Here is a 25,909-nt window from a genome sequence, read left to right as displayed (position 1 = left end):
ACAGTCAAGTTTTGTTTGTTCACGCTGTTTGTTTTGTGTGTGGCATTGAGAATGTTACCCTCTCAAACCTTTGTGGCATTATAGTAACTAAAGAATTGAAGCCCATTCATTTTCGTTGCATACAATGTACTCCTATGTGTTGTTTGTTGTGCAGTACAAGAAGGAAAGAGAATTTAGTCGCTAAAAAGAACTTTCTGCACTGGCATAGTACTATGAGCTAAATGCTTGGGAATTGGTTCAATAGCAACAAAATATAATGCAATCGCTTTCTCTCTTGGAAAATCTGCTCCTTTTGGGTTAGATAGGCCTTTTACTTCTAAAGCAGTTAGGGAATCGCAGCTGTCGCGAAGATACTTCTTTTGCACGCAAGAGTGCAGAATGTTGGAGCATGTTAGGTAAAGAGCCTACAAACAGAAATTAAGCGCAGCTTCTAGGAAGCAAGAAAAATGGACTTGTTCGCATAAAACCTCATAAGAGCAGAAATGTTGTGCATCTGGAATTGCACCACACATGGTGGCTATTCCCTCTATTCATGTTTTTCCCATGTACAATACCTTAACAGTTGTAATGGTACAAATAACTACTGAGGGGGTTGTCCAGTTTATTTTCTCTCGCTTCCATTTCTGTAGCCTGGTTATTAGGGCAGATTCGAAGGATATTTGGCCTAAAAGGAAAGTTTGTTATGGCATCTTTTCAAGGAATGCTTCTTTTTCCCATCCCTACCAAGGAGGGATGGATTTCCACCACTCTACATCCCATCGTTAAAGAATGAGACTCGTTGTTTTGGCTCACCTGTAGCCACTGTGTAGATTGATGTTTTCGTTTGGTTTATGGGTTTCAACGTGCCAAATTGACTCGGGCTATGAGAGACGTTGTAGTGGTGGGTCATGCATTTTTTGACCACCTGGAGTTCTTTAAAGTGCACTAACACCACACAACACATGGGCACCTTGCTTTTCGCCTCCATTGAAAAGCAGCCACCAAGGCCGGGATTCGATCCTGCAACCTTATGTTCAGGAGTTCAGCTCCCTAACTACTGAGCCCACTGTGGCGAGGATGTTCTTGTCCTTGTACTTAGTAGGCAAAGAATTAGGAGCCTTTGCCAATGCATACTTTGTCAAGCTAAGAGGTGTTTCAGTCATTTATCATGATAAGGCTGTGCTTTTTGTTGAATGCCGAAGTAGTTTGAGTGCTGCGTGTGTGTTTCAGAATGGGACCGAAAGCCAGGGCAAGCTGGTCGGCCTCCACAAGTGGGAGTTTGCGAACCAGGTGAGATCCTGTTTTTCATCTCAGCAAAGCTGTGCAGCTTACATGCCAAGCATCAGCGTTCCTGGCATTTCGTGTCTTTTTTTCTAGAGGACTCAGAACTGCAGTGCCCCTAGCACTTTCTCAGGGAGACCACTAAGGGGGGAGAAGGAGAGTGCTTCAAGCATATTTGGCATACCTTTCCTCCTCTCACAACCAATCTCTTCCTCCTTGCAGTGCTAAGCCAAGTACAACTGAGCTTGAATTCCGAAATGTCCGCTTTACAACACATCACCTTTCCTTTTCTTCTAATCGTCTCCTCACTGGGCTTGCACACCACTGCCTCAGTTTGCAGCTGAGACAGTGTTCAATCGCCAGTATTTAAAAATTGACTTTCTCAAGCATGTAAAGGAAGAAAACAGTCTTGTACAAGAGAATTTTGGGGCACTGTTCTCTTTACACCAAAATACAGGTCGTACAAACATTGTCGGCCATTCACATGACAAGCATAGCAAATGTCTACATACTATAACATTCTGTAATCTGCACCACCAGTTTTTAAACCCTTTTAAGTTTGGTCAGCAGTTAAAAAACTATAGTAGCTCACGATTGAGCACAAATGGTTATCTCCAGTTACAAAAATGATTTCTATCATGGCTGGTATCTACAAATATTAAAAACATGCGAGGTGGTGTTAATTATACCAGCCACCACGTTAATTCACTGCTGTACTTACACCTCGTTTGTGTAGAAACCCAAAGTGTTGCCATTGATATTGTTACCGTGAGAAGACGACAACGAGCTACCATGGTTTGTGAGGAAGACGAACAGCGAGCTTTGGGATGTTCGACCCCCATTAACCATAAATCCAAAACACCAATCTATACCACGTAGCCTCCAGACGACGCAGCCCCAAATAATTGAAGCCACGCTGAATTCTATCACCCCACAACTAGTGATTCATTGTGTGCAGCATGTGAAGAAATTCCTGAACACCGAAAAACGGCGCCTTTAATCACGTCCGTTGCCAACTCTCAGTTCACTTGTGTTTCCCTTGCAGAAAAAGTAAACAGCGCACTGTTTTTCTAAAAAGTCATTTCATTTTAATAAAAAAAAAAAATGGGCAGTTATATATGGCTCGCATTTAGACTTTCTATCTAGAGATTCGGTGAAAAAAAAAGAACAAAAATATCCTACGTTGAGGATCGAACCTGGGGCCCTCATAAAATGAACAAACATGCCCGCGCTTCGTAATACCGATCCACAACGCGAGGCGAAGTGATATTTTTTTCTTTTTTTTTGACGGACTATTTCTGTACCTTTGGCTGCATTGACAGCTATGTATCAAACGGAGTATAGATTCAAACAGTGCGAGAAATACGAAGACTGAGCAAGCACACCACAACCTTTCTTCTTCGTGCTGTTTGAATATGGAAAACAAAAACCAACTTGCCCCGCTTTCGGTTCTTGTTACCCTTTTAGACAGGGCTTGAATGACTGTAAAGTTTGTTTTTTTCATACCTTTCTCCAGGTGCAATATCTCTGTAGGCCTGCTACATTTGTCTGCCAGGCTTTTGGCTCTTTCCTTCTTTAAGGCAAACTCTTAAGAGGTCAGTGCATAAATTCGCTTTAACGTTTGCTGTTTCCGATCATTTCTGCAGGTCGGCAACATCTCAGTCAACAACACACCGGGGGATGCGCTGGCCATCCTGGTGGCTCAACCCGGTGGCACTTACATCAAACTTGACTTTGGTGCCTCAGGAGGCCACACTACTGACAGCCCCACAAGGTAAGCCTGCTTCAGGCACTGGGGCATGTCCCACACGACCACCACGCTGGGGGTGTGAACTGCGAGGGTGCTTTCTGGATTACACTGCACTAACTACACTTCAATGTAAGCTATCAAACTGTGATTCAGTCCCGAAAAGCAGTTTACCGCCAGGGTACTGGAGGAGAAGAGGGGGCTCCTGTAATGTGACATAGTTTTATGCTAGTAAACTTTCAAAGCTAACCTTTCTGGGATTTCCATAAGTTGGTAAAAAAAGGCCAGACTGCTAATATCAGCCACCAAGCCATTTCAGAGAACATGTAGTCAGCCTCTATTTTCACCCAACGAACCCTGGCAGTGAAAGTTTCATTGACTCCATGTCTTGAGGTTATTACTATTACTAAATAATTATTATTATTTACAAATAACTGCTGTCGTACATGCGAGCATAGCATGCATGGTACACTTTTTAGATGAAAACAAAATACTAGGGTTATGTAAACATTCGAAATTTTTAATGCGAATGAATATGTTTTTTGTTTTATTTTTATTCATGTTTGAAAAAACAAACCGATATTCGAAATTTTTTTAATATTCGAAAATTACCAAACACACCGAAAATTTTCTAATTTACCGCAGTTTCTCCTCACTACGGGCTTCACTACAATGTTTGACTGTATGGGCTACTGTGCAGTGAATGAAGCATCTTCAAAAGGCGGCGGGGTCGTTTTGTGAAGTGGGACCTTCCCTTGTTTGAAGATGGCCTTCCCGACAGTGTGTGCAAAACGAAGAACTTGACGAATTCGGGGAAAAAAACACCGTTGTCACTTATCTTTCATCTCAAATGCAAACAATCGTTGTGCGGGGCGCACCGCCAGTTTCCAGTTAGCCACATAAATAAAATAAAATCGTCTTTCAGGCGCTGAGATACATACCTTCGGCGTTTTGTTATGTTGACCATTTATATATGTAACTGTTGGCGTTAAAGGTTTTGACGAAACGTTTTTTTCGCTCATTTAACTGCATGTCTTCTCATTTTTTGCGTGTCCTATTTGACAACGCCACCAAGTATGGCATCGAACTTTTTTAGGTCTTTTTAATGCTTTCACTGCTGACCAGTGAGAAAGTAAAGTAGCTTTGCACACTGACCAAAATATAACTAGCTGTACTCCAGCACACTCAAGCACCAGAGTTTTTACAGGTATGCAGTGGTAGAACATTTATCGCTTGATTTTCCTTCGTAAACAAACTTGGTGGGTATGCATTCGAATGGATTATTTGAACTTGCCACAGGCTCAGTAAGGGCCCTAGCAAATGCGGTGATCGTGAAAGAAGTGTACAAAGCATAGCGTGAATAAAAAAGCAAATCAATTGAACGGTCTTATCTACAATTTCAGTGCTGGTAAAGAATGATAACTGACAACTGTGGTTTGTCTCACTGAGAGAAGCTTGATTCAATTGTCTATGGTCTGAGTAAAAAATATAATTAGCAGTTTGTAACAGGTATTGTGCTACATTTTGCGTTCTATCACCTGGCTATTTTTGTCACATTCATGGCTTATGCCTAAACGAGATTGACGTGTTTAATTGCTTATTCATTTATGTAGTAAACCTAAGGGGACTTTCAATAGACGGCCAAATGCAGTGGGTTAATTGCAAGATATAAAAAAGGGGCTGTTTAATGGTTGCCTAAAAAATATTGGTGTAACAATATGGCACACATAATTTTGAGTTAAAAACTGCATGCAATAATTGAAATGCTCATATGTCTGTCCCCTTTAATATAAACACTGCAGGCGATACTGCATTCAGTTAGCGGTGTTGGTTGTCATTTGTATCTATCAAATTTTTGCCTGCTCTTGCAGAAAAAGCCTTAAAAAATTGATCCAACTTAGGTTTCATGTTGGATAACAATACTATCCAACGTGCACGAATAACAGCAAAGCTGCAAAAGGTCGGTCACAAGAACAGCACAACTGCCGACTGCAACTCTACACGCACAACACTGAGAGGAGCTAGCCACTGTAGAGGAGTCTCGGCACAAAAAGGCGTCGGAGCGACGGAGGGGCTATTTTGCCAGACGCCACTGCAGTGGTATCCAGACTGGTGGTGAGATCAAGGAACTGCTGAACTCTCCCAAAGGATATATATGGCTCTGGGTATTCCATACTCGATTTAATATTCAGTGGTAATTTTTCCCGCATTCCTATTAACGCAAAAGCCTTTAATGGTTCATGCTTGCGGTTACGATCGTGTCCGTCTGTCCGTAACACTTTAGGTTGATGGCATCAGTGGTCTAGTGTGTCATACCTTGAAATAAATGATGGCAACATCAGTAGTGTAGTATATCGTTCCCTGAATTAAAGGATGACATCGTCACTAATGTAGTATGTCGTATCTTTAAATTAATGATGACATCATCAGTGGTGTTTATGTCGTGCCTTGAAATGAATGACGTCATCAGTGGTGTAGTATATCGTGCTTTGGAAATTAATAATGATGTCATCAGTGTTGTAGTATATCGTGCCTTGAAATAAATGATGTCATCAGTGTTGTATATTGTGCCTTGAAATGAGTGTGACTATGACGTCATCACATGGCAACGTCATCGACCAGATGTGATGTCATGATGACGTCACATCCGGCCATGTCTAATCATCATCATCATGATCATCATCAGCCTGACTATACCCACTGCAGAGTGAAGGCCTCTCCCATATTTCTCCACTTAACCCGGTTCTGTGCTAACTGCATCCGCTTGACCCCCGCGAACTTCTTAACCTCATCTGCCCACCTAAATTTCTGCCGCCCCCCTGCTACGCTTTCCTTCTCTTGGAATCCAGTTTGTTACCCTAAGCGACCATCGGTTATCCTCTCTTCGCACTACATGTCCTGCCCATGCCCATGCCCATTTCTTCTTCTTAATTTCCACTAGAATGTCGGTAACTTCAGTTATTTCTCTGACCCACTCTGCACGCTTCCTATCTCTTCATTCTTCTCTTAATGTTACTCCTACCATTTTTCGTTCCATAGCCCTCTGGATTGTCCTCAACTTAGGTAGAACTCTCTTGGTTAGCCTCCACGTTTCAGCCCCATAGACGAGTACAGTGGGCGTCACCGTTGTGTAGAGCGCGCAAACGGCGGCCGCCGGAGCTCTCCGAAGCCAGCCTGCGACGTCTAACGGTAGTTGCTGGGCCCGAGATAAGATGCGTCCAGGCACGAGCGGCCACACATACAGACAAGCCTTGCTCTTTCACCTCCCGCGGGAGCGGACGCTTACTCAGCGTCTTCTCCTTTCCACTGCTCTACTTGTTTCCATGGTAGGTTCGCTATCGCGCGGAGCGAAGCAGCGGACACAGAATCCTGGGTTAGATTCAAGAAAAGTGGCCACTAACTGAGGCTCACCTGCTGTGAAAAAAAGGCAAAAGGTATTTTTTTTTTCTGTTCACCGGAAACTTACATACACGCATGTCGATCGTTTTACTTACAACTATCCATAAGTATGCAGTGAATATGGACGAATAAAGTGTGACGCTTTTTCCCCACGGCTCGCTATCCAGCACATGTGAACAAAAGAATGTCAGAATAAACGCAGCACCCGGAATGAGAAAAAGAAAAACAAGGTTGTTTATTGTAAGACAGTTCGCCTTCTCCATGCGAAAAAAAATCAATTGGTCCCCAAGAGCACTTGTATGAGCCACTAGTGCGCAGTCGTGTAACATGCGTCGAACTCTGCGCAAGAGAGTGGAGTTATGGCCTCGTGCTTGACCTGCCATTCTTATCCGTTGACGGCTGCTGGCAGCTCAGTAGTTGATGGGACCTCCATGGGCAGCTTTCAATGCTCGGATTCGTCGCGGCAGTGTATTGTAGAGGGCGTCAACAATGTTGGGTTGGTGCCGCAGGTGCTCCCACTCAGTTTTTATGGCCTCCCACAGTTGGTCCGCAGTCGCTGAGGCTAAACCCGGTTTCTTCGACAAATTAGCTTTCAGCATACTCCATATGTTCTCAATAATATTGAGATCGGGGCTTCTCGCAGGCCACTCGATCCTCGTCACTGCAAGGTCGTCAAGCAGCTCCACTATTTCTCGTGCTGTGTGGATGGAGGCTCCATCTTGCTGCAGCCAAAATAGACCGTCCGGAAAATGCCCATCCAGAACACATGGAAGTAGAACGGTTTCTATGATGCCTCTGTAGGTTGCGGATGTCATGCTCCCGACAATTCTGTGCAAAGGGCCCAGCCCTTCGAAGCTTATCGCGCCCCAGACGTGCACACTGGTACGGCCACTTGAGCGAACGTTCCACACATAGGGCTCATTATACCTGCAAGGGGCCAGTTAAGAAGATACGCGAGCAAGAATAAATGTAATTTCAGTATATACGCTTCCAATTGAACATCAGCTGAACTAGCCAATGCTGCGTTTTAAAAATTCGAATTGGTGTTAGCTTGACAATTAAAAATGACCTATTGCTAGTAAATGATATGCAAATTTGCAGCATGTGATTTAATTTTTAGCTTGCTTTTTACAATGAATATAAAGTGCCGAATATGAGAACTTACCGGTGCTTGAATGGACGCCACACCTTTCACTGTTGGTCCCATCTTGTTGTGAAGGATGCTTCATCCGTGAATATAACCGCTCGCCAATTTTGCTCGTTCCAATTTTCCACAGCAGATGCAAAATCTAGGCGCATTCTTTTGTGGTTCACTTCCAGAAGAGTTTTCTGCGCCACAGCTCTGCTGTGAAGGCCAGCAGCATGGAGGCGCCGTTGGATTGTGGCGACGCTCACATTCGTTAAACCGAGCTCATCCCTGATTTGCTAGGCACTAAGGAAAGGATCCGTGACAGCAGCAGCAATAATCAACTCGTCTTGTTCAGAAGTTGTCACCCTTGGAGACCTTCCTCGTGGCGCGTCAGCGATTCGACCTTCTTTGTAATAGGCTTGTAAAATCCTGTTTACTATCCTCATAGGGCGCTTTGTTAAGTCACAAATTTATCTTTGTGACATTGTACGGCCCATAATTACAATAGCTCGGCGTTCTTATGCGGTTAATCGGGGCGCCATCCCGGAGCACACTATTTCGCACTGCTTCTCTGTGACACTTCGTCTTAGTTGCCAGCTAGATACCTGTGTGAGCCTGTGACGTCCACCCTTTACATTATTCATTTCGACTGGTAGACGGACGCGCTGTGCAGATAAAATGACCGAGCGTGTTACAATTGGTGAAGCTACGGCTGCTGCAAAGCACTACAAGGAGCGCTGGGCCCCCAGCAGCATGACTGTTATGGGCTAGCTCAAAACCCACAGCCCCGCTGCTCTGGTGCGAAAGCCAAACTTTCGCGGAAACAAGTAGCTGCGGCAAGACGGAACACGATGCGTAATCATCCCCTTCCGCGGCCGGTGAAAGAGCAAGGCTTGCCTGTATGTGTGGCCGCGCGTACCCAGACGCATCTGATCTCGGGCCCAGCAACTATCGTTAGATGTCGCTGGCTGGCTCCGGAATGCTCCGGCGGCTGGTGATCGCGTGCTCTATACAGCGGTGACGCCCACTGTACAGGTAAGATGCAACTGTTGTATACTTTCCTTTTGAGCGATAACGGTAAGCTGCTAGTCATAATCTGCGAGTGCTTGCCAAATGCGCTCCATCCCAATCTTATTCTTCTTGTTAATTTTTTTTCATGGTCCGGATCTGCGGTTACTATCGTTCCTAAGTAGACATAATCACCTACTACTTCCAGTACTTCGCTCCCTAATGTAAACTGCTGTTCCTTCCCGAGGCTGTTGAACATTACCTTAGTCTTCTGCATATTGATTTTCAAGCCTACCTTTCTACTTTTCCTCTCTAGGTCATCAATCATTATTTGCAGTTCATCCCCCCGAGTTGCTTAGCAAGGCAATGTCATCAGCAAATCGCAGATTACTGAGGTATTCTCCATCTACCCTTATCCCTAACTGCTCCCATTCCAAGCCTCTGAATACTTCCTCTAAGCAAGCTGGGAATAGTACTGGGGAGATTGTGTCTCCTTGCCTAATACCTTTCTTTATGGGAATTTTGTTGCTTTCTTTATGCAGAACTATGGTTGCTGTGCAGCCACTATATATATATATATCTTCCAGCACTGTCACGTACGGCTGATTTCGCAATGCCTGCATCACTGCCGATGTTTCAACTGAGTCAAATGCTTAAACAGAAGCAATGTCATGATTTCACGACATGATGACGTCACCAAGGTGTTGTTAGTCAACTACATAATGAACTCTTCCAGTGCAAAGGAGCAAAGTGAAAAATCCCAGTACTCCAAATGTCAGACATTTTCCTAAGGTAAGTGATGAGTGCAAGCATTAAACGAACCACTGAGAAGAGACAAGGACAGACATTCATTAAACGATAACTTGAGACAAAATGAGCAGAAAAGTTACTGCCGGGGACAGGAAGGGGAAATTACTAAATGAAAGGGATAAAAAGCCTGGGAGACTTTCAGTGTTATCTGTATCAACACTTGTCATGCTTCTGCTGACACTTAAGGTGCTATGAAGAGCATTTTGCGAAATTTTCTTTTCATTTATATTTTGTTTTCAATATTTTTGTAAATGAATGTTTTAGCCACGGATAACATAGGCTTAAATTTGCCCATGACAATAGAAATGTGCCCGTGCTCTTTACTTTCGTCAAAATCAACCTCCTCTGTGGCGGCCAATGAAAATCCTCTAATTTGTAAAGGCACCCAAAGTAATCTTTATTGTTGCTTTTGCATACGATTCAAATAATGATTTGAAAGAAATGCTACATATTTATGGTTCAGAGTTCATGTCAATGAATTAAGCCCAAAACGAGCACACTATGTTCACAGGACCAATCTGCATATTACTCCGCCGATGGCAGGGCGGCAAGCCACCATGTGATCGCCTGAAACGAACTGCATGCATTGGGTAATTTCTCCAATGCATGCAGTTCGTTTCAGGCGATCACATGGTGGCTTGCCGCGCATTGGGTAATTTCTCCAATGCACTGCAGTGGAGGAATTACCCAGTGCAAAAGATCAAAGGCGGGAATCAGAACGTTCTCATCTGATTTACATTCAAACCTGACTATATTGAACCCATTTACATTGAATCACCCTGTATATTGTACAATTTGTGAACACCGTGATGTTAAATGAGAATGTATAGCAAAACGTATGGATAAATCGAACAAAAACATCAGCCGTGCATGATATATCGAACTTCAAGCAGAGCGCAAACTGTTGTAGAGGTTGGCTTTCCTGCTTGGTGGATAGGCAATCTTCACCCCCCCCCCCCCCCCCCCCCTTTTACAAAGTGGTGTTCAGCCCGACTGCGCTCTTGCGGCGCTGCTCTTGCTTCCTCAAACAAGCCACATGGCCACCCCCTAGCAAACAAGCCACATGGCCACCACCACGGATGGCTGCATATGAAAGCATGGAGGCAGCAGTGTATAAGTGGTTTGTAAATGTTAGGTCTCAAAACATCCCTGTTCCTGGCCTAATGATTGAACAGAAAGCAAAGGATTTCACTTTCATGCTCAACAGACCGGACTTCAGAGGCAGCTCAGGTTAGCTGCAGCATTTCAAAGAGCGTCACAACATTATTGGCCATTCTGTCACCAGTGAAAGCCGTGCAGTGTACGTTGGCAGCGTGCACAAGTGGATTGAAGAAAAGTGGAGCGACATTACGACGAGGCACCATCCTCGTGATATTTTTAATGCCGATGAGAGTGCTTTGTTCTATCAAATGCTTCCAAACAAAACGCTGGCTTGTCGTGATGGCAAGACCCGCACTGGAAAAGTCAAGTAAAGCCCCAATATCAGTGTTACTTGCCGCCAACTCGACAAGTCAACCAAGCTTCGACCGTTCGTGATCGGAAAGAGCAAATTGCCACAATGCCTGAACAATGCACCTTCCAGTGACCCACAGGTACAACGGAAAAGCTTGAATGACAAGCAAACTTTTTGGCAACGGGCTCAAGTCCTGGGACGACAACCTGGCAAGCCAAGGCAGAAAGATCTGCTTACTTGTTGATAACTGTTTGCTCACCATTGTAGCTTCGTTTCCTTCTGCTGAACACCACGTCGGTACTGCAGCCTTTAGATCAAGAGGTCATTCGTGCACTGAAGGCAGTCTAAAGAAAGCACCTTGTGCAGCGGCAATTGCTAAACCTTCGCACTGGCCGGGAGTTGAAAATTGACCTCCTGGATGCAATAACGATGTTGAATGCATCATGAAGCGACATGAAAAAAAAGAAACAATTCAGAAATGCTTCCATCACTGTGGACTCTGTGTTTCCGACGAGACTGGTGTGAGCTCATCTGAAAATTGCAATGAAACCCTAGACAGCGATGAACTACTCGGGGAACTTGAGGCTGGTGTGAGCTCATCTGAAAATTGCAATGAAACCCTAGACAGCGATGAACTACTCGGGGAACTTGATGATTCGTTTAGCCAGCTGTCCGAGTTCCCAGGTGTCGTTTATGGTGGGACCGCAGCAACAGACTTCGTCCCCGTCGATGACCATATTGCGACTACCAAAGAGTTCGCTGACAAAGACATCATTGCCAATCTGGCTTGGGATCTCGCCGTTGACAATGTACCCAATGAGTTCCAACCCACCATTGGATCTCGCCATTGACAACAGACCCAACGAATTCCAACCCACCATCGTGTTCCAATACACTTGATGCGCTGAGCGTTGTTTGCCGCCACTGTGCATTCATAGAAGGTTGTGGGCTCGGTGGTTCTCAGTCACTTGACAACATTGAGAAGTGTTTACTAAGTAATGTTTTCAAAGTTAAAAAGCAGAAGATCGGCGACTATTTCTCGCGCTAATACTCCCGCGGTACATATATATTTAACAAATAAAGAATGCTTTGTAGTGAGGTGGGGTTTGAACATTCATTTTTACATGATTTATATTTGATTGGACGATATATTGAAATAATTTCCTTTTTTTTTGTGTGAGTTTGACATATGCGGGTTTGACTGTAACAGCAAAATCCACAACACATAGCAATGATTCGAAGTTTATAAGAATGTCCCCTGCTGTCCCTTCTGTAACACAGTACTGTTGTGGGAACTATGCACTCTCAAGGGTTGTACTTCCCCTATTTTTTTTTTGTTAAGGCACCCGCTTAATTCTGACTACTTTTTTACCCTTAATGCCCTTCCATCCTCCCCCGCTCCATAGAAATTTAGATGCCTTCCCTAACGTCATCTCCTGGAAAGCCATAATTGGGGGCTTCGTTTCCTTTAGGGTGGCTTACTTTTTTTTTATGCGATAGCAATACTGCACCAGGTTTTGGACAGTCATGTCGTCCCGGGAAGGGCCACGTTTGACCTTGAACAGCAGCGAAGAAGAAGAGGAGGAGGAAGAACAACACTCAGTTGCTGGCAGCTAATGCTTTCGCTCCACATTCTGTTCAGCAGCATTGAATCCTTCTCATTTATATGTGGGCTAGTAGCTTACGCTCTCACGTCATACTCTTAAAGGATGAACTTAAGTGTCCCCAGTAATGTAGCAACTTACACTGATAGGGTGTGACAGGGGAATAATGTAGTAGGCAAAAGAAGCTTCCGCCGTTACTATCGCAGTTCAACTAGGTTTAACCAGAGTTAACCGCAACTAATTTTTTTTTTCATGCTCCTCGCTCCATGATCCAAAAAAGTCAGTCGGCGACTGCATTGCATATGCCAAAAAAGTGCACTTGCACCTTTGTTCAATACAGTGTGCCTAATCCCATCATTGCACATCTGTGTCCATTTTTGATTGGCCATATTTTTTTTGCATTCAGTAAGGCTTAGTCATTTCTTGAGGTCATAAGTCGTAAGGTACTGGTGAAAAATAGTGCGGCATACTAGCATGCCAGCTGCTCACCTGATTACTCTTTGCATCTCTAAAGAAAAAGGAATAGCACAATCCTGCTGCCTGAAAAGCTTCCCTTGCTACTCGAGAAATACAGCACGTGGCCTAGCAGCAGCCGTGATGTAGCATACAGTGATTTGCATACGTTTGGCAAAAAAAGTTCATCCAGTACTTGTTGTGGTTTACTATGATGTTGATGACAGGGTGCTTGTGTTTCTTCGGTAGCAATGGTGGAACGGCAGCAGCAGCGGCGGCAGAGGAAGCCCTGATGTCGGTCGGACCCCAGCACCACAAGCTGGGCCTGTCCCACATGCGCAACCCCAACGTCTCCTCGGTCATCACGGGCAGCATACGGGGCACTGCCCGTAAGGGAGGGGAACCAGTGGACTCCCTCATGGCCTTGGCAACCCTTGATGGTCAGTTTTGCCCTATCTGAGGCTTTGGTTTCTTGGTTAAAAAGAGTTGGTTAGTTCCATATGAAACAAACGGATCCAAACTAAACTTATTTTCTTGAAGAGAAGCTTTGAGGTTGCAACATTTTCACAAAATATTGTCCCGTGCCACATATGCGAGACCATGATGCTGTGTATGAAAGAGCATGAAGTTAGGCATTCTTTTTGCTGACATAAGGGACTGCAGTTGAAGCAGCCATAACCGGGCAGAAGTGACTGTACTGAATGAAATAACCATTTTTGTGGGTAAAATATATTTTTTAGAGGTCCTGTTGGAGTGCTATGGCACTTTGACCATGACACCTAGTCATTGGTGCAAAACTGTGCATGTCATCTCAGTGCAACACCTTGATGCTGGTGCCATCGCTGACCTTTGTGCAATAGGAAATGATAATTGCAAATAGTATAGAGCAGTGACGCAAAGCAGAGTCATTTTACTAGGCAAACAGGCGCGTGCATGTGATTCATTTGTCGAAGAGGCTGTCGCCAGCCAGCAGTGTCAATGGCGCCCTGCTCTTTGTTGCCTGTATAATGCCACTGTTCAGTGTGTTCCCGAAACAGGCCAGCAGAATCTTTTCATGTCTTCTCATCTGCCTTTCTCATGCAAATATGTCGTCTTTGAACATCTGTGTCCGTGCTATGCGGTGATCATGCACAATTCATATCAATGTTTTAGCCAAATACAATTTCTTCCGGATCCATTTGGAGACCTGTTTTTACCCACTTTTTTTTTACCTGCTTTCTGGCCTTTTATGCTTGCTACTTTGAGAACAGCTTCATGTCTCTTTCTTTCTTCTTTTACAAGTCATCCCCATCTTCGTCTTTGTTCTATTTGTTTCTCCTGCCCTTAGCAGATTGTCTTCCTCGTCCCTGAGTCAGTATACTAGTTAGTGCTGTCCTTGTCACCACCCACTCCGTGTGCATAGGGCCCTGCTTCTAGTTGAGCAGTAAGGTGTGCTGGACTCCTTCCACTGCATAAAGGGCAACTCCAACGTTTTTTAAACCTCTCTGAATTTTATTGAAACTTTTGCGGTGTGTTCTTATGAGTTTCCTGGTAATTTTTACCAAACATTGCAGCACTGCATTGTTTTCTTTTTTTTTTTTTTGTGACTCGAATGACCTTTAAGAATTCCAATTTGTGGCACCGATCGTGAAGATTTCTATGTGCAACCTTGGGCGCATGATCTGTCTGCAACGGCTGTCTATATTTGCTTTGTCTTTGCTGCAGGAGAGAATTTTGAGCTTGCTTATCGTTATTTCAGACAAACAGTTGCTGCAGCTGTTACTTATTGCCAGTTTAGCTAGTGAACATGCACACGATTGTTTTTGCGGCCGTACCCATGGTATGTGGCCAAAACCTACTTTTGGTTTCAGTTTCATCACTTTTTCTCTCTTAAAGTACATCTATTTGGTATTTTGGAAACCGTTTCTTTTTTTTTGCTGGAGGGAGAGGATTTTAAAGACTATGATGTGATTACGAACTCAAAATAATAAAAAAAAACCCTGGTGTCCTTCTTTAAGTCTTTAAGTTAAGAGGAGAATCTGAATAGAGTGGCTGTAGTCTGGAAACAAACCATATTACTCACATATAACCCACACCTCTCGCTTTGAGCTCCATGAAAAAAAAAATAAAAAATTGTGTATAGCCTGCATGTTTACCTGAAAAAAAAAAATGAGCAGTAGAAAGGTACAACTGTACACTTAGTAGTAATCATTTCGTTTTCAGAACACTTATTCAAACGACCACCACAACATCACTGGTTATCTGATTCTCAACCGTCGCTGCTCTCACTGCTGCCATCCGAGGCATCATTGCCTCTCAAAGACATAGTCATCCTCGGAGCCATCCAATGTTACTGATGGCACACTTTTTGAAGCTTTTGCACATTAAGTTGGCTGGTATCTCAACACATCCAGGATCCACTGAAACAGCAGTGAAATATTGGGCCTTCACACGCATCCCGTTAGTATGAGGGCGTAAAGGTCGTCGGCTATCCACTGGGTACATAGCCACTTCACGTGTACCTTTAACGGCTTGTTCAGGCATGCGTCAAGTGACTGTACTTGGACGTTATCCCGCCGATCACAACGTAGTCGGTGCCAGTCTCAGCTAGGCGAGCCTTCATCGCATCAGTGCAGTGACCTCAGAGGGAATCCAGCACGAGCATCGACAGGCGTGCCAGCAAGGCACCGGTTCTTCATTCCCAGATTACTTGTATCCAGTCACCAACTGGGCCACTGTTCACCCAGGAATTTTCTTCTGCACACACGATTCCTGGGGGCAGTGGTGTGCTAGGTAGCGCCTTGCGCTTGAATATCACATGTGCAGTTTCGTGCCATCAGCCAAAGCACATAACATCACCGTGAAGCGCAGCTTGGAATTTCAGCGGGTCAACACGCTGACTGATTTGGAACCCTTTTTTTTTTCCATAGTCATGTCCATCAGCATCTCAAAGTACACTGGGGTCTGACCGGCATTTCCCACCTGAGACAGCAAATAGCTGTGCTCCTTCCGAAGTCTGATGACATATCATTGAAAGCTCAACAATTTTTCCTCGTAAGCATCAGGAAGCTCTGCATAGCTCTGGTTTTGCAGTGTGTGGATAAAGCAGCTGTCTCGCTGTCTTTGATATTGCAGCTGTGTGCGTGGAAGCATGGTGCCCTGACCTGAAAACCAAAGCCAACTCGCACCACTCTCTTGATGTAGTCGTAATCTCGGTTGTTTACGATGAAATGAAAAGAAAGTTAAAATAAACAGTCCTCACAGATTGGTGTACCTGTGCTATTACCTTCCTTCTCTATTTAAATTTTGACCTAAGTGCCATTACTGGCAATGGGAGATAGCCACATGCAACACCAGGAAGATGCTTGCCTAAGGTGCCATGTTCCTACTTCACTTTTCCTTTTTTTTTTTCATCCCCTGATCGTAGTAGAGTCCTCCTGCAGTCTATCCATGGCGCACTGATGCGTTATGCAGGCACTCTGATGCTGGTCGATGGCGACAACATCCTGTGGTCCCTTCAGGTGGACCACCAGCTCTTTGCCCTCACCAAGATGGACATCACGGTGAGCACCACCTGTGGAAAGCAGCAGTGGGAAACAGTGTGGTGTGACAGAGTCATGCACTCTCCTGTAGTCTATAAGAATTTCACACGATATTTTAAGCAGAAGCTTCCTTCCTGCTGCAAACAATTTCACACGATATTTTAAGAAGCTTCCTTCCTGCTGCAAACATAGTGTCTCTACTATCAACAGTGAGTGAAGTGGGTCGCTGAGCTCAGAGATCTTGTTTCTGATTTCTGGTGTGTTCATTCACACGTCGACAGGGACGAAATGTCCGTTGTCTACTGCACGCGAAACGTGTCTTGCAGGCGAAAAACAAATCTCCTATTTCGTGCAGGCTGTGTTCTCAAAACATGACCTGACTGGTGATAAGTAGAAAATATCCACATTTTACCAGGTTTGAACACACAGAGAACCAGAATGATGTTATCGTGACGTGTGAGGCTTAACATCCTGAAGTGACGCGTGGGTGGGGGGTGTCGTACTGGAGAATTCTTGGTCAACTTTGACCACCTTGGGTTCTTCAGCGTGTGCCAACATTACGCAGCACATTGGTGTCTTTTGCGGCTCTTGCAGGAGACATCAGTGCTTGCAAAAGTACTAAGAGCACAGCAGTGTTGGCTGGTAGGAATTAGGGTTAGAAGTGTTGTGGCAAATTTGGCGGCTACATTTCTTGATGCACACTCTGGAAGTGTTGAGGACAATGCTGCCTTGGGGTATATTCTTTGCCCGTACAACTCCTTTATACATTCATTGCCATGATCCCCGTAACGACAGCAAATGGCAGGTCCAGTCACATGTTGGAGAACTTCCTACTAACTCTTTTCCCAGTCCAAACTTCCAGCTTTTGTGAGCTTTCTTTTCTCTCAGTGCACAAGCACTAGAGCCCCCATTTGCTCTTTGCTTGAACATTGTGTACATTTGAGTGACTGCCACACTAGTAGCGAGATCTATTACCAAACTAACGCAAATCGTCCTATGGGTTTGCAGCATTTAGATGTGCATTTGCATTAACCGTTTCTTTATTTCTTATTACAGTAGGATGACGACCTTCAAGTACTTTTTTATTAAATTTAGATCAGCTGAAAATGAGCCAGAAAGCTACGAAACTAACGTCCTGCTATCACGAAGTAATTTTTGGGCTCGATGAGACTTTGAATATAGTCCAAATAATTCAGCAGTCTGAAAAATATCTGAACATTGGACTTTAGTTCAAAAAATCGGCTTTAAAAATTGTGAACTTCGCAGCTGATCATTTCCATGTTTCATTTATATGCTGAAACTTGTAGTATGGCACATTCCGCTGCCATGCTCTGTTTCCATGCACCACCCATGTGCAACCATTGGCATGATTCAATAACACGGGCTACCGGTACGCACATGCTGATTGATGCTGACGCGGCAGACATGCACACCACCGGGAAACATGCGAGTCAAGGTGCTCCGCATGTGTGCAGTTTCATCCCGTGGAAGCAGATCGCGCCATGATATCTGTCCAGCCAGACTGTCTCTGTCAGAGCATTACGAAACAATGCTACAGGTCGAAAACGAGAACAAGAAGGAACTGTTCTTTTCTTCGTTCTGTAGCTCTGTTTCATAACGCTGAAGGAACACCATCTAGCCCAAACCGCTGTCCTTCCTCGGCCAGAGTCATGCTTTTATCATCACACCGCTTCGCTTCATGACATCACGACATTATGCGAAGCAATAACATTCAGTCTTCACGTGTAATGACAGTTGTGAAGCGACAAACTCATGAGACGAAAGCGAGGGGAACAAGAAAATCCACAAGTGCAATCCCTCTGCTCTGGGGGCAGTGACATTGCCAAAGCAGCAGCGGACACAGTTGATAATTCATTTTCAATCTAATCACATGCTCATTATAGGCCAAGCTAGTCCGTCTGAATTACCTAATTTAAGCCCAAGATGAAGCCTTTCGCAGCCACGAAAATCCTATTGGTTACTACATAACGCCCACTCTCATTTATATCATGTTAAAGAGACTAGCTTTCAGTTGAAGAAGGATCGCGACTGTATTGTTTGCGCCTGTTTTAGGCCAAAAAATCTAACTTATGAACTTTTCAGAGTCCGAAATATCGGTTGTAGAAATGTACATGTTCCTGTGGGGTGCATGTACATGTTCCAAAAAAATCGATTGGCTACTGTACGTATGCCACAGTGCAAATTAGCTATTTAGGGAAAATTGCGTAAATTTTATGCATTTTGGAAAATCAAGAATGTTGTGTCATTGGGAAACTCATACTGCTTAGAGTATTCTTGTATCGAACAAAAATTAAAGAAGAAAAAAAGACCTGCGAACTGCACGGCCTTTTCCAGCATAAAGAGAATTGCGATTGCCTCCCTCTTTGCATACTGGTGATCGTTCTTTACTTTGGCACTTGAGAATGAAAACCGACACTTCACACTCTTCGCTCAGGGAATGAAATCGCGGGATCGAATCCTGGGCTCGTTGGCCGCTTTTAAGTGGAGGCGAAAAGCAAGGCGCCCGTGTGCTCTGCGATGTTAAAAGAATCCCAGGTGGTCGAAATTTTCAGAGTCCTCCACTACGGCGTCTCTCATAGCCTGAGTCGCTTTGGGACGTTAAACCCCACAAACCAAACCAAACCAATGTCAGAAGCATCTTTTTTTCGCGCAGCTGTTATTTCCACCCAACACTCAGCTCTCTGCTTGGCATTGGTACTTAATTCTTATAGGGAAACTTTGCTAGAATGTAAGGAGAAAGCAAGAAACTGCAGGCTTTGGAGTGCTCCATACATAAAGGGGACTGACAGAGCTGTGAATACAGCTCTATTATACCGGCATCTGGTGCAGGAGAGGTGTCATGGAAGGTTGATGAAGCGAATAAAATGTTCCGCGAGGGTAGGCATGCACACTCGCCATAAGAAGCTTGGGGAAGGTGACTGTAGAAGAGAATTTCTTCTCACCTAAATCACATTGCTTTAGTTTAATGGAGTACAGCCAAACCCACTTATAGCAATACCAGTTTTAACAATATATCGGATATAAAAATAAGCAGCTGCTGCACCGTCAGATTTGCCATGTGTTCTATGGTAAAATAAACCGTTTATATTGCAATGGTGTCATATTACATTGTTGGTTATAACAATGAAATATGTTCGCTGGCAGTCAACAAAAATGCGGAAACGCGACGACCACAAAAGCGTGTGCGTACGCCAAGACGCCTACAACGCTGATGCAGCAGATAAAAAAAAAAAGAAGGTCGGGACCAAGCATGTCAAGTCAATGCATTGGCCAGGTGTGCGGGGTAAGCTTGCATGCCACGGAGACATGGGAGAGGACGGAGTGCTTCCTCACATGGAGGAGGAGGGAAGGCATAAGGTGCTGCTAGGCACTGCTGTTCTGAGGGAGAGCTTTGAACGCTCCCCCTCTGCCTCTGCACGGTGAAGCAGTCCATTCTGAGGGTGCGCTGATTGTGGTGTGCTACACTATCCCCCTCATTTTCTTTGTCCAGTTGCCCGCTTTGCTGTTGCACATGTTTTGTGACAGGAGTGCAGCAGCGTTCGTGCACGTGTCTTTCTAGCAGGGTTCTCCTAGTGTGCCATTATCATTGCCACAATCTTGCTTGCCCTGGATTTTCCCTGAACATTAATGAAGGCTCCTCCTTCAGGAAGCGTGTCGTAACCAGCACAGAAGAGGAAGCAAACGGCAATACCATTAAAGTTAAGCAGAACATTGTACTTGAGCACAAGGACGGCGAAGCTCTTCCTGACACAACGATGATCAAACTTTGGTTCACAGTGAATGGTAGTGACTGCAAAGTGTCGGGACTTGAGGAATTTTTTCCATGCTGACAATGCAGTCAAGGCAGATGAACAGCTAACAGACGAGACTATCGTCGCAGCAGCCACTGATGCAGAAGACGGTTACAGTCGCGACTACGAACCGGTTGCACCTCACCTGGAGGCTTTGGGAACGATTTACTCCTTGCTGAACTTTGCTTTTGCCAAGAACTTTTCAGTGCACTATGTTCAGTAGCTGAACGCCCTGCAGAAAGATGTCGGCCAGATTGGCGTGAAACATACAATGCTTACAGATTGCAAGTTTCTTCCTGCTACCAAAAAAAAGTGTAAGCTACCTCATCCTCATTAAAAGTGTAGTTTATAATGTTTTCTTTGTTTTTTTTTTTTGGCCTAACTAGTTATGGCAATTATCATTTATAACAATATTTCTATGGCACTTCAATATTCTTAAAAGTGGGTTTCACTGTAATGTGTAATTCTCAGAAGTATGATTAAAGTGCATATTTCTATTCCAGAGTGCGCACTTATTAAAAATGAATGAAATTATTTATTTTTTTTCAGTAACATTGCTTTTTCATAAACTTAAGGCTGGGCGTGTAAATAATCACTTGGGAACGTCAGGTAACACCTAGAGGTTAATTCCAATCACGCCTATCCTGCAGAAACTGAGAAACGTTATGTGCCCTTGAGAAACAGAACTGGCGATCCCTACCAACTTGCAGGTGTCATGCATCCCGATTACAGTAGCTGAAGTCTAGCTTCGTAGCATAGAAGTTATTTTTAATCGTCGTTATCAATATTTTCCTGTTAGTTACTACACAGTAAGCTGCATTACACAAAACGCTACACTCTGCCTGTACCTCACAGCTGCACCTAAAAGTTTGGTTGCAGTGCCGCGCGCAGAAGACAGTACTGCAATGGACACTTGTGCATGTCAAAGGTGTTATCACGCCGCAACACTCAAGAGGATGAAGAACGTGTGAAGCAGATCTTGAGGATGCAGATTGCACGTGATCACATGATCACATGTCACCGCCCGCAGTCGTCGGCGAAAAATAAGAACCAGCTGAGTCGGATCCTTCTGCCTCTGGAGCTTCAGTGCCACACATGCAGGCAGCAGGACTTTGTTTGGGGCTGTACACGAGCAAGCACCACCCTCGTTCCTGGTGCCATGATGAACTGCAGTAGCTTTTACACATTCATATTGCTGTAACCTTTGCCCCCATCCAGTCAAACTGCAGCCAACCTTTCCCTCGGTTTCCTCCAGGGTGATGGACGGGAGGAAGTCATAGCATGTGCGTGGGACGGCCAGACATACATCGTCAACGAGGAGCGGCAGTCAGTGCGGTTCCAATTTGACGAGGCCGTGTGCACCTTCACTGCTGGTGAGTCCCTTCCTCCTGTCGGGTTAGTGCGCTCGCAGTTTTCATGCATGCATTTCCTGCGTCAGGCTGTGATGTAGATCGACGGTGTGTGGTACACTCTAGACTCACATTAATGCGGATGTTCACTTTATTTGGACTGGAGATTCAGACCTTTCACTATCAAGCGTAGTAAAAAGGCCCCCTTAGTAGGAAGGGTGCCCAGTCTAAAGAGATTGCAGGAGTGGAAGCGCTGCTCCAATTGCTCCATTCTGCTCCAAACTTCTTTCCCTGCTCCATCCTGCCCCAAAATGCAATATTACTCCAAAACTGCTCCAAACTGGCTGCCTTGATGTCCCAAAGTTGCTCAAAAATGCTCAAGCCACTTCCACCCCTGCAGACCTCCTCTATGTTTACAAACAAACAAGGCGATCAAGGTGGTGCTGCAGTCTGCGATCCCACGGTAGGCAAAAAGTATGGGAACGACACTGGCGCCAAGCTTATCATGGCTCGTTATTGGGGTCTGAAAGTGTCTTTTTGACAGACAAAATAACCAATTCTCAGGAATTTATCCGATAAGCCCAGACATAGAATCAAAAACTATCATGTAATACCCCATATCTAGGGGCTTTGAGCAGTATTCTAAATAAATAAATATAGTAGGTAGATTTGCTCAAGATAAGGAGCGAAAATGTTATGCCCATTCCTCTGGACTGCAAATTAATATCACTGCTCAAGCGCATTGAAGTGGTAGACTCGACAATTGAATCTATCAAGTCAAAATAGGGAAGCACATTAAGTCAGACTAGGTGTTCAATTATGACGTGCACCAGCAAGCATTCCGTTTGCTGCTGGTCTGGTCCAAGTGGTTGCTAAGGTCAGCCTGTGTTTTATATATATATGTATATTACATGCTTTGGTTGTTTGTCTTTTCAGAGATGAGTTTGAAGTTGGAAAGGCATTGAACGGGCGTAAGAAGGAATCAGATTGTAGATTTGTAGTTCAGAAAAAGAAAACGGCAATTATCAAAGGTATTTGACCTTAGAAACATGCTCCAAAGCATAATTAAAATGCTTCAAAACTCTCGTTTCGTTACTCCAAAGCTGCTCCAGAATGGGTTTATTACTGCTCCCAAAGCTGCAAAATGCTCGAGCCTGCTTCCATCCCTGATTTGTCGATTCTCTTCCTTTCAGTAACTCTGTACACGTGTTGCTTGGGCAGCTTAGCTCTGAAAAGTGATACATTGGGCACTGAACATAAAATACTGCTTGAAAACCTCAAAGCACTTTCTCATAGAACAGCTTGCATGCTAACATTCTAGCTGCCCCATAGCACCCACAGGAATTTGGTTCTCTCTAAGAAATAGCTTAGTAATTTCTGAAATCACAAAATAATACTAAAATGTGTTTACATCTTACCATGTCCTCCTCAAGGAACCTTCAAAGAACTTCTCAGGTCTTTCACAGATGAGTTGCATCTTGCTAGACATAAAATCTTTATGCATTTGCTTGCACAACTCTTCGGAGCTGTCTTGCAGCAGGCATAGCTGTTTTGGTTACAAACAGAAAAAAAACATTCACCTGTTTTCTTTTTTTCTTTTTTCTGCCATTTGTGAGTGGTTCCACTTCTTGGAAAATGGTAAGAACAAGTAACAAGAGACGGCCTGATTTCTCGAACTGGCAAGAGCATTGGCAAGCACTTGAAGATAGTGTGAGATCATAGTTTTTTTTTTTTCTTTTTTTTTTTTTTTTTTGACAAAAAGATTTTTCTAGTGTGTTTGGTTCCAACACTCAGAGCATCAAAAGCATTGCAGCAAGGAAGACGAAAAAAAAAGCAAGAAACGCGGATCATACTCTTTGATGTCTTGTAACTATAGGCATTTATTTTAAACACGTAACATGCAGGTAGGCTAAACAAATTAAACTAAAAAGAAAGAAGGAACAGGAAATGCTATGCTCTGTGTCATATTCTGGTTAAGAAGTTTGCACGAAGATACGAGCCCCACTGAGATGGGCTTTGTAGAATCTTTGGGGAGAATTCAAGGCATATTTTTTTTGGAGACCCTATAGGCCATCGTGTAGCTTCGCCTCAAACATTTGAATATTCTTATAGAGGCAAAAATCAAAGCAAGTGAATGAGACCAGTATACACTGTGGAACAGGATGTGGACATAGTCGTGACTGGGTTATTTATGACGGAAATGTTTTTCAGTTTCTGTGACATCCGCCTTCTCTTCTAGGCTTGGCCGCACCAGAGTGTTCGGAGTCCAGAGCACACATTGCAGGGGGTTAAGAATGGCATTCCTATTTGTTTCCACCTTTACTACTTTACTTGTTCATCTGACATGCCGAGCAACAGCAGTGGAGCAAAAAGTAAAATGGAGGTGTGCACGTGATCGGCAGCTATTAAGAGTTAAAACCAGTAACTGAATTTATAAAATAGGAATCATAATGAAAATTATGAGGAGAGAAAAAGAACACATTTACCCAATTGCACATGTGTATACACATCAGTGGTTGACTTAGAGCTTGCTAGAGTTACTGCATTATCTCCACGTTACAATTAATACGGTCAGTTTGCAGTCACACATTTTGTTTGGCTGAAAGCTTTTTAAGCTGTTTCAAGCCCCTGTAAGTCCCTTGCAATCTCAAATGTTGCTTCTCCTGTAGGCCATTGCGTGTTTCTCTTGGACAGAAAAAAAAAAAAAGAAAAGTGGCAGATAATTATTATTTTTTTGTGCTAATTTAATCTGGTTTCCTTTGTGGCAGGCAACCTGACGCTGAGTCCTGGCCAGACGGTGCCGTGCCTGGTGTATGCCACATTCAACAACCGCATTGTTGTTTACTACAACATCACCTTCCCCAACATGACCACACAGTCGCTTCTAGACGATGCTCAACTAGTGGCCAAGATCAATGACCTGGCACCCGGTACGTTATCTCTTCTCAGCCTTGTCAACTGTGTACCCTTGATTTTCATAAACGTTTTTAGAGAGGCCTTGAAACCACCATAAAAGCCCACATATAATATGAGGCTTTTTTTTTTTCCAATTTTATGATGTCAGATTTTCTTATGAAGATGACGTCAGATTTTTGCCTCATTTTATATGCGGATCTGAACGAATTTCAGCCTAAATTCACAATTCTGGCCTCATTATTAATTGGCGCTACCAACATATGTCGCGTGCCTGTGTGCGGTACTAGACACAAAGAGGCTCGAACTCAGCATATGCTAGCCGGCGGCTCGTGCGCTGCTGTCCCGCTTCCAAGCTGGAAGCGGTCTACTGGTTTTAGAACAAACTGAGAGCCACATCTTCCACGATTGCCGAGACGAATGGGATTCTCAAGGTGCCTGAAAATCTCCGAACCAGCCTGTGGCCGCGGGAAGGGGAGCAAATCAGCACTAATGAAGGTTTGTGGCGCTATTCAGCGCCTGTTGCAGGTTGACAATGAATGCGAAAGCGTGGAGCACGGGCAACCGTGAAATGCAGTGCCAATAAATACTTGTACTGGTATTTTCTCACTTTCATTATAAGCAGACGAAACCATTTTTCCTCTTTTGCCATCCCAAAATTACACCTCATACTATATGCAGATTTGCAATGTATGCGGGTTTTTATGGTACTTATAATTTTTTAACAACTTATTAAATTCCTTGAAAAATTGAAAAATTAGGGTCAAGGAGGTTTATCTGTAAAAAAAAACAGTGCTACGTGGTGATTGTGGGACCAATGAAAAACGGGGAGAGGATGGGGAAAATCGGAAATGACAATTTGGCAAATGGCAGGATAAATCCTACGGCATGCTCTTTGTGGTCCTTGCCCCTTTCCTTTTTTCTTCTGTGTGTTTTCATTTGCCTCGACTGCTCCATCTTACGCAACTGGACTGCCATGAATAACTGCACGGGATCACGAGGGCACTGCAGAAAGTCGGCAGGCATGTCTGAAATAAAGATCTTGGAGCTTGAGAATGTGTCTGAAAAAAAAATATGTATATATTTCTTTGACACTCAGCTGCGAGTCTCTTTCAGAATACTGATACTATTAGGAGTGGCATAACTAGTTTCTTGTCAAGTCTAACATCGCCTGCCGAGATAAGACGAAGCAGAGATGGTGGCTTTGGAAAAGGAAATTGGAGCTGTGCAAGAGTAGAAAAATTCGTCATTTCTGTGATGCAAGAAAAAGATTCTTTACTCTCCCTAATTGTTGTCTCCTTTCTATCCTTGAATTCCTGTCATTCTCTTAGACTTTTAGGCCAGGTATTCTGGGCAAACACTGGGAATTAGAGATCCGGACATAAAATACTGTGTCGGTTTCACCGCAGATTTGTTGTGAAAATGGCCTTGTGGCAGTAGTAAATGAGGCT

General features: G+C 44.0%; 1 protein-coding gene across 1 annotated transcript in view; it reads left to right on the top strand.

The window, feature by feature from the left end:
• LOC146192270 (KICSTOR complex protein ITFG2-like) overlaps positions 1-25,909 on the top strand; it is a 60,836-nt gene that overhangs the window by 15,086 nt on the left and 19,841 nt on the right. Inside the window, exons 7-12 of the mRNA XM_084602422.1 lie at positions 1,210-1,269; positions 2,907-3,034; positions 13,113-13,303; positions 16,317-16,405; positions 21,452-21,569; positions 24,314-24,475. Coding sequence (XP_084458548.1) covers positions 1,210-1,269; positions 2,907-3,034; positions 13,113-13,303; positions 16,317-16,405; positions 21,452-21,569; positions 24,314-24,475 — 748 coding nt within the window. The remainder of the gene's footprint in view (positions 1-1,209; positions 1,270-2,906; positions 3,035-13,112; positions 13,304-16,316; positions 16,406-21,451; positions 21,570-24,313; positions 24,476-25,909) is intronic.

The sequence above is a fragment of the Amblyomma maculatum genome, chromosome 4 (genome assembly GCF_055883805.1).
Source record: "Amblyomma maculatum isolate TAMU_Amacu chromosome 4, ASM5588380v1, whole genome shotgun sequence".
NCBI lineage: Eukaryota > Metazoa > Arthropoda > Arachnida > Ixodida > Ixodidae > Amblyomma > Amblyomma maculatum.
Note: the sequence above shows the minus strand (reverse complement) of the source record. Positions and strands in the feature narration are given on the sequence as shown.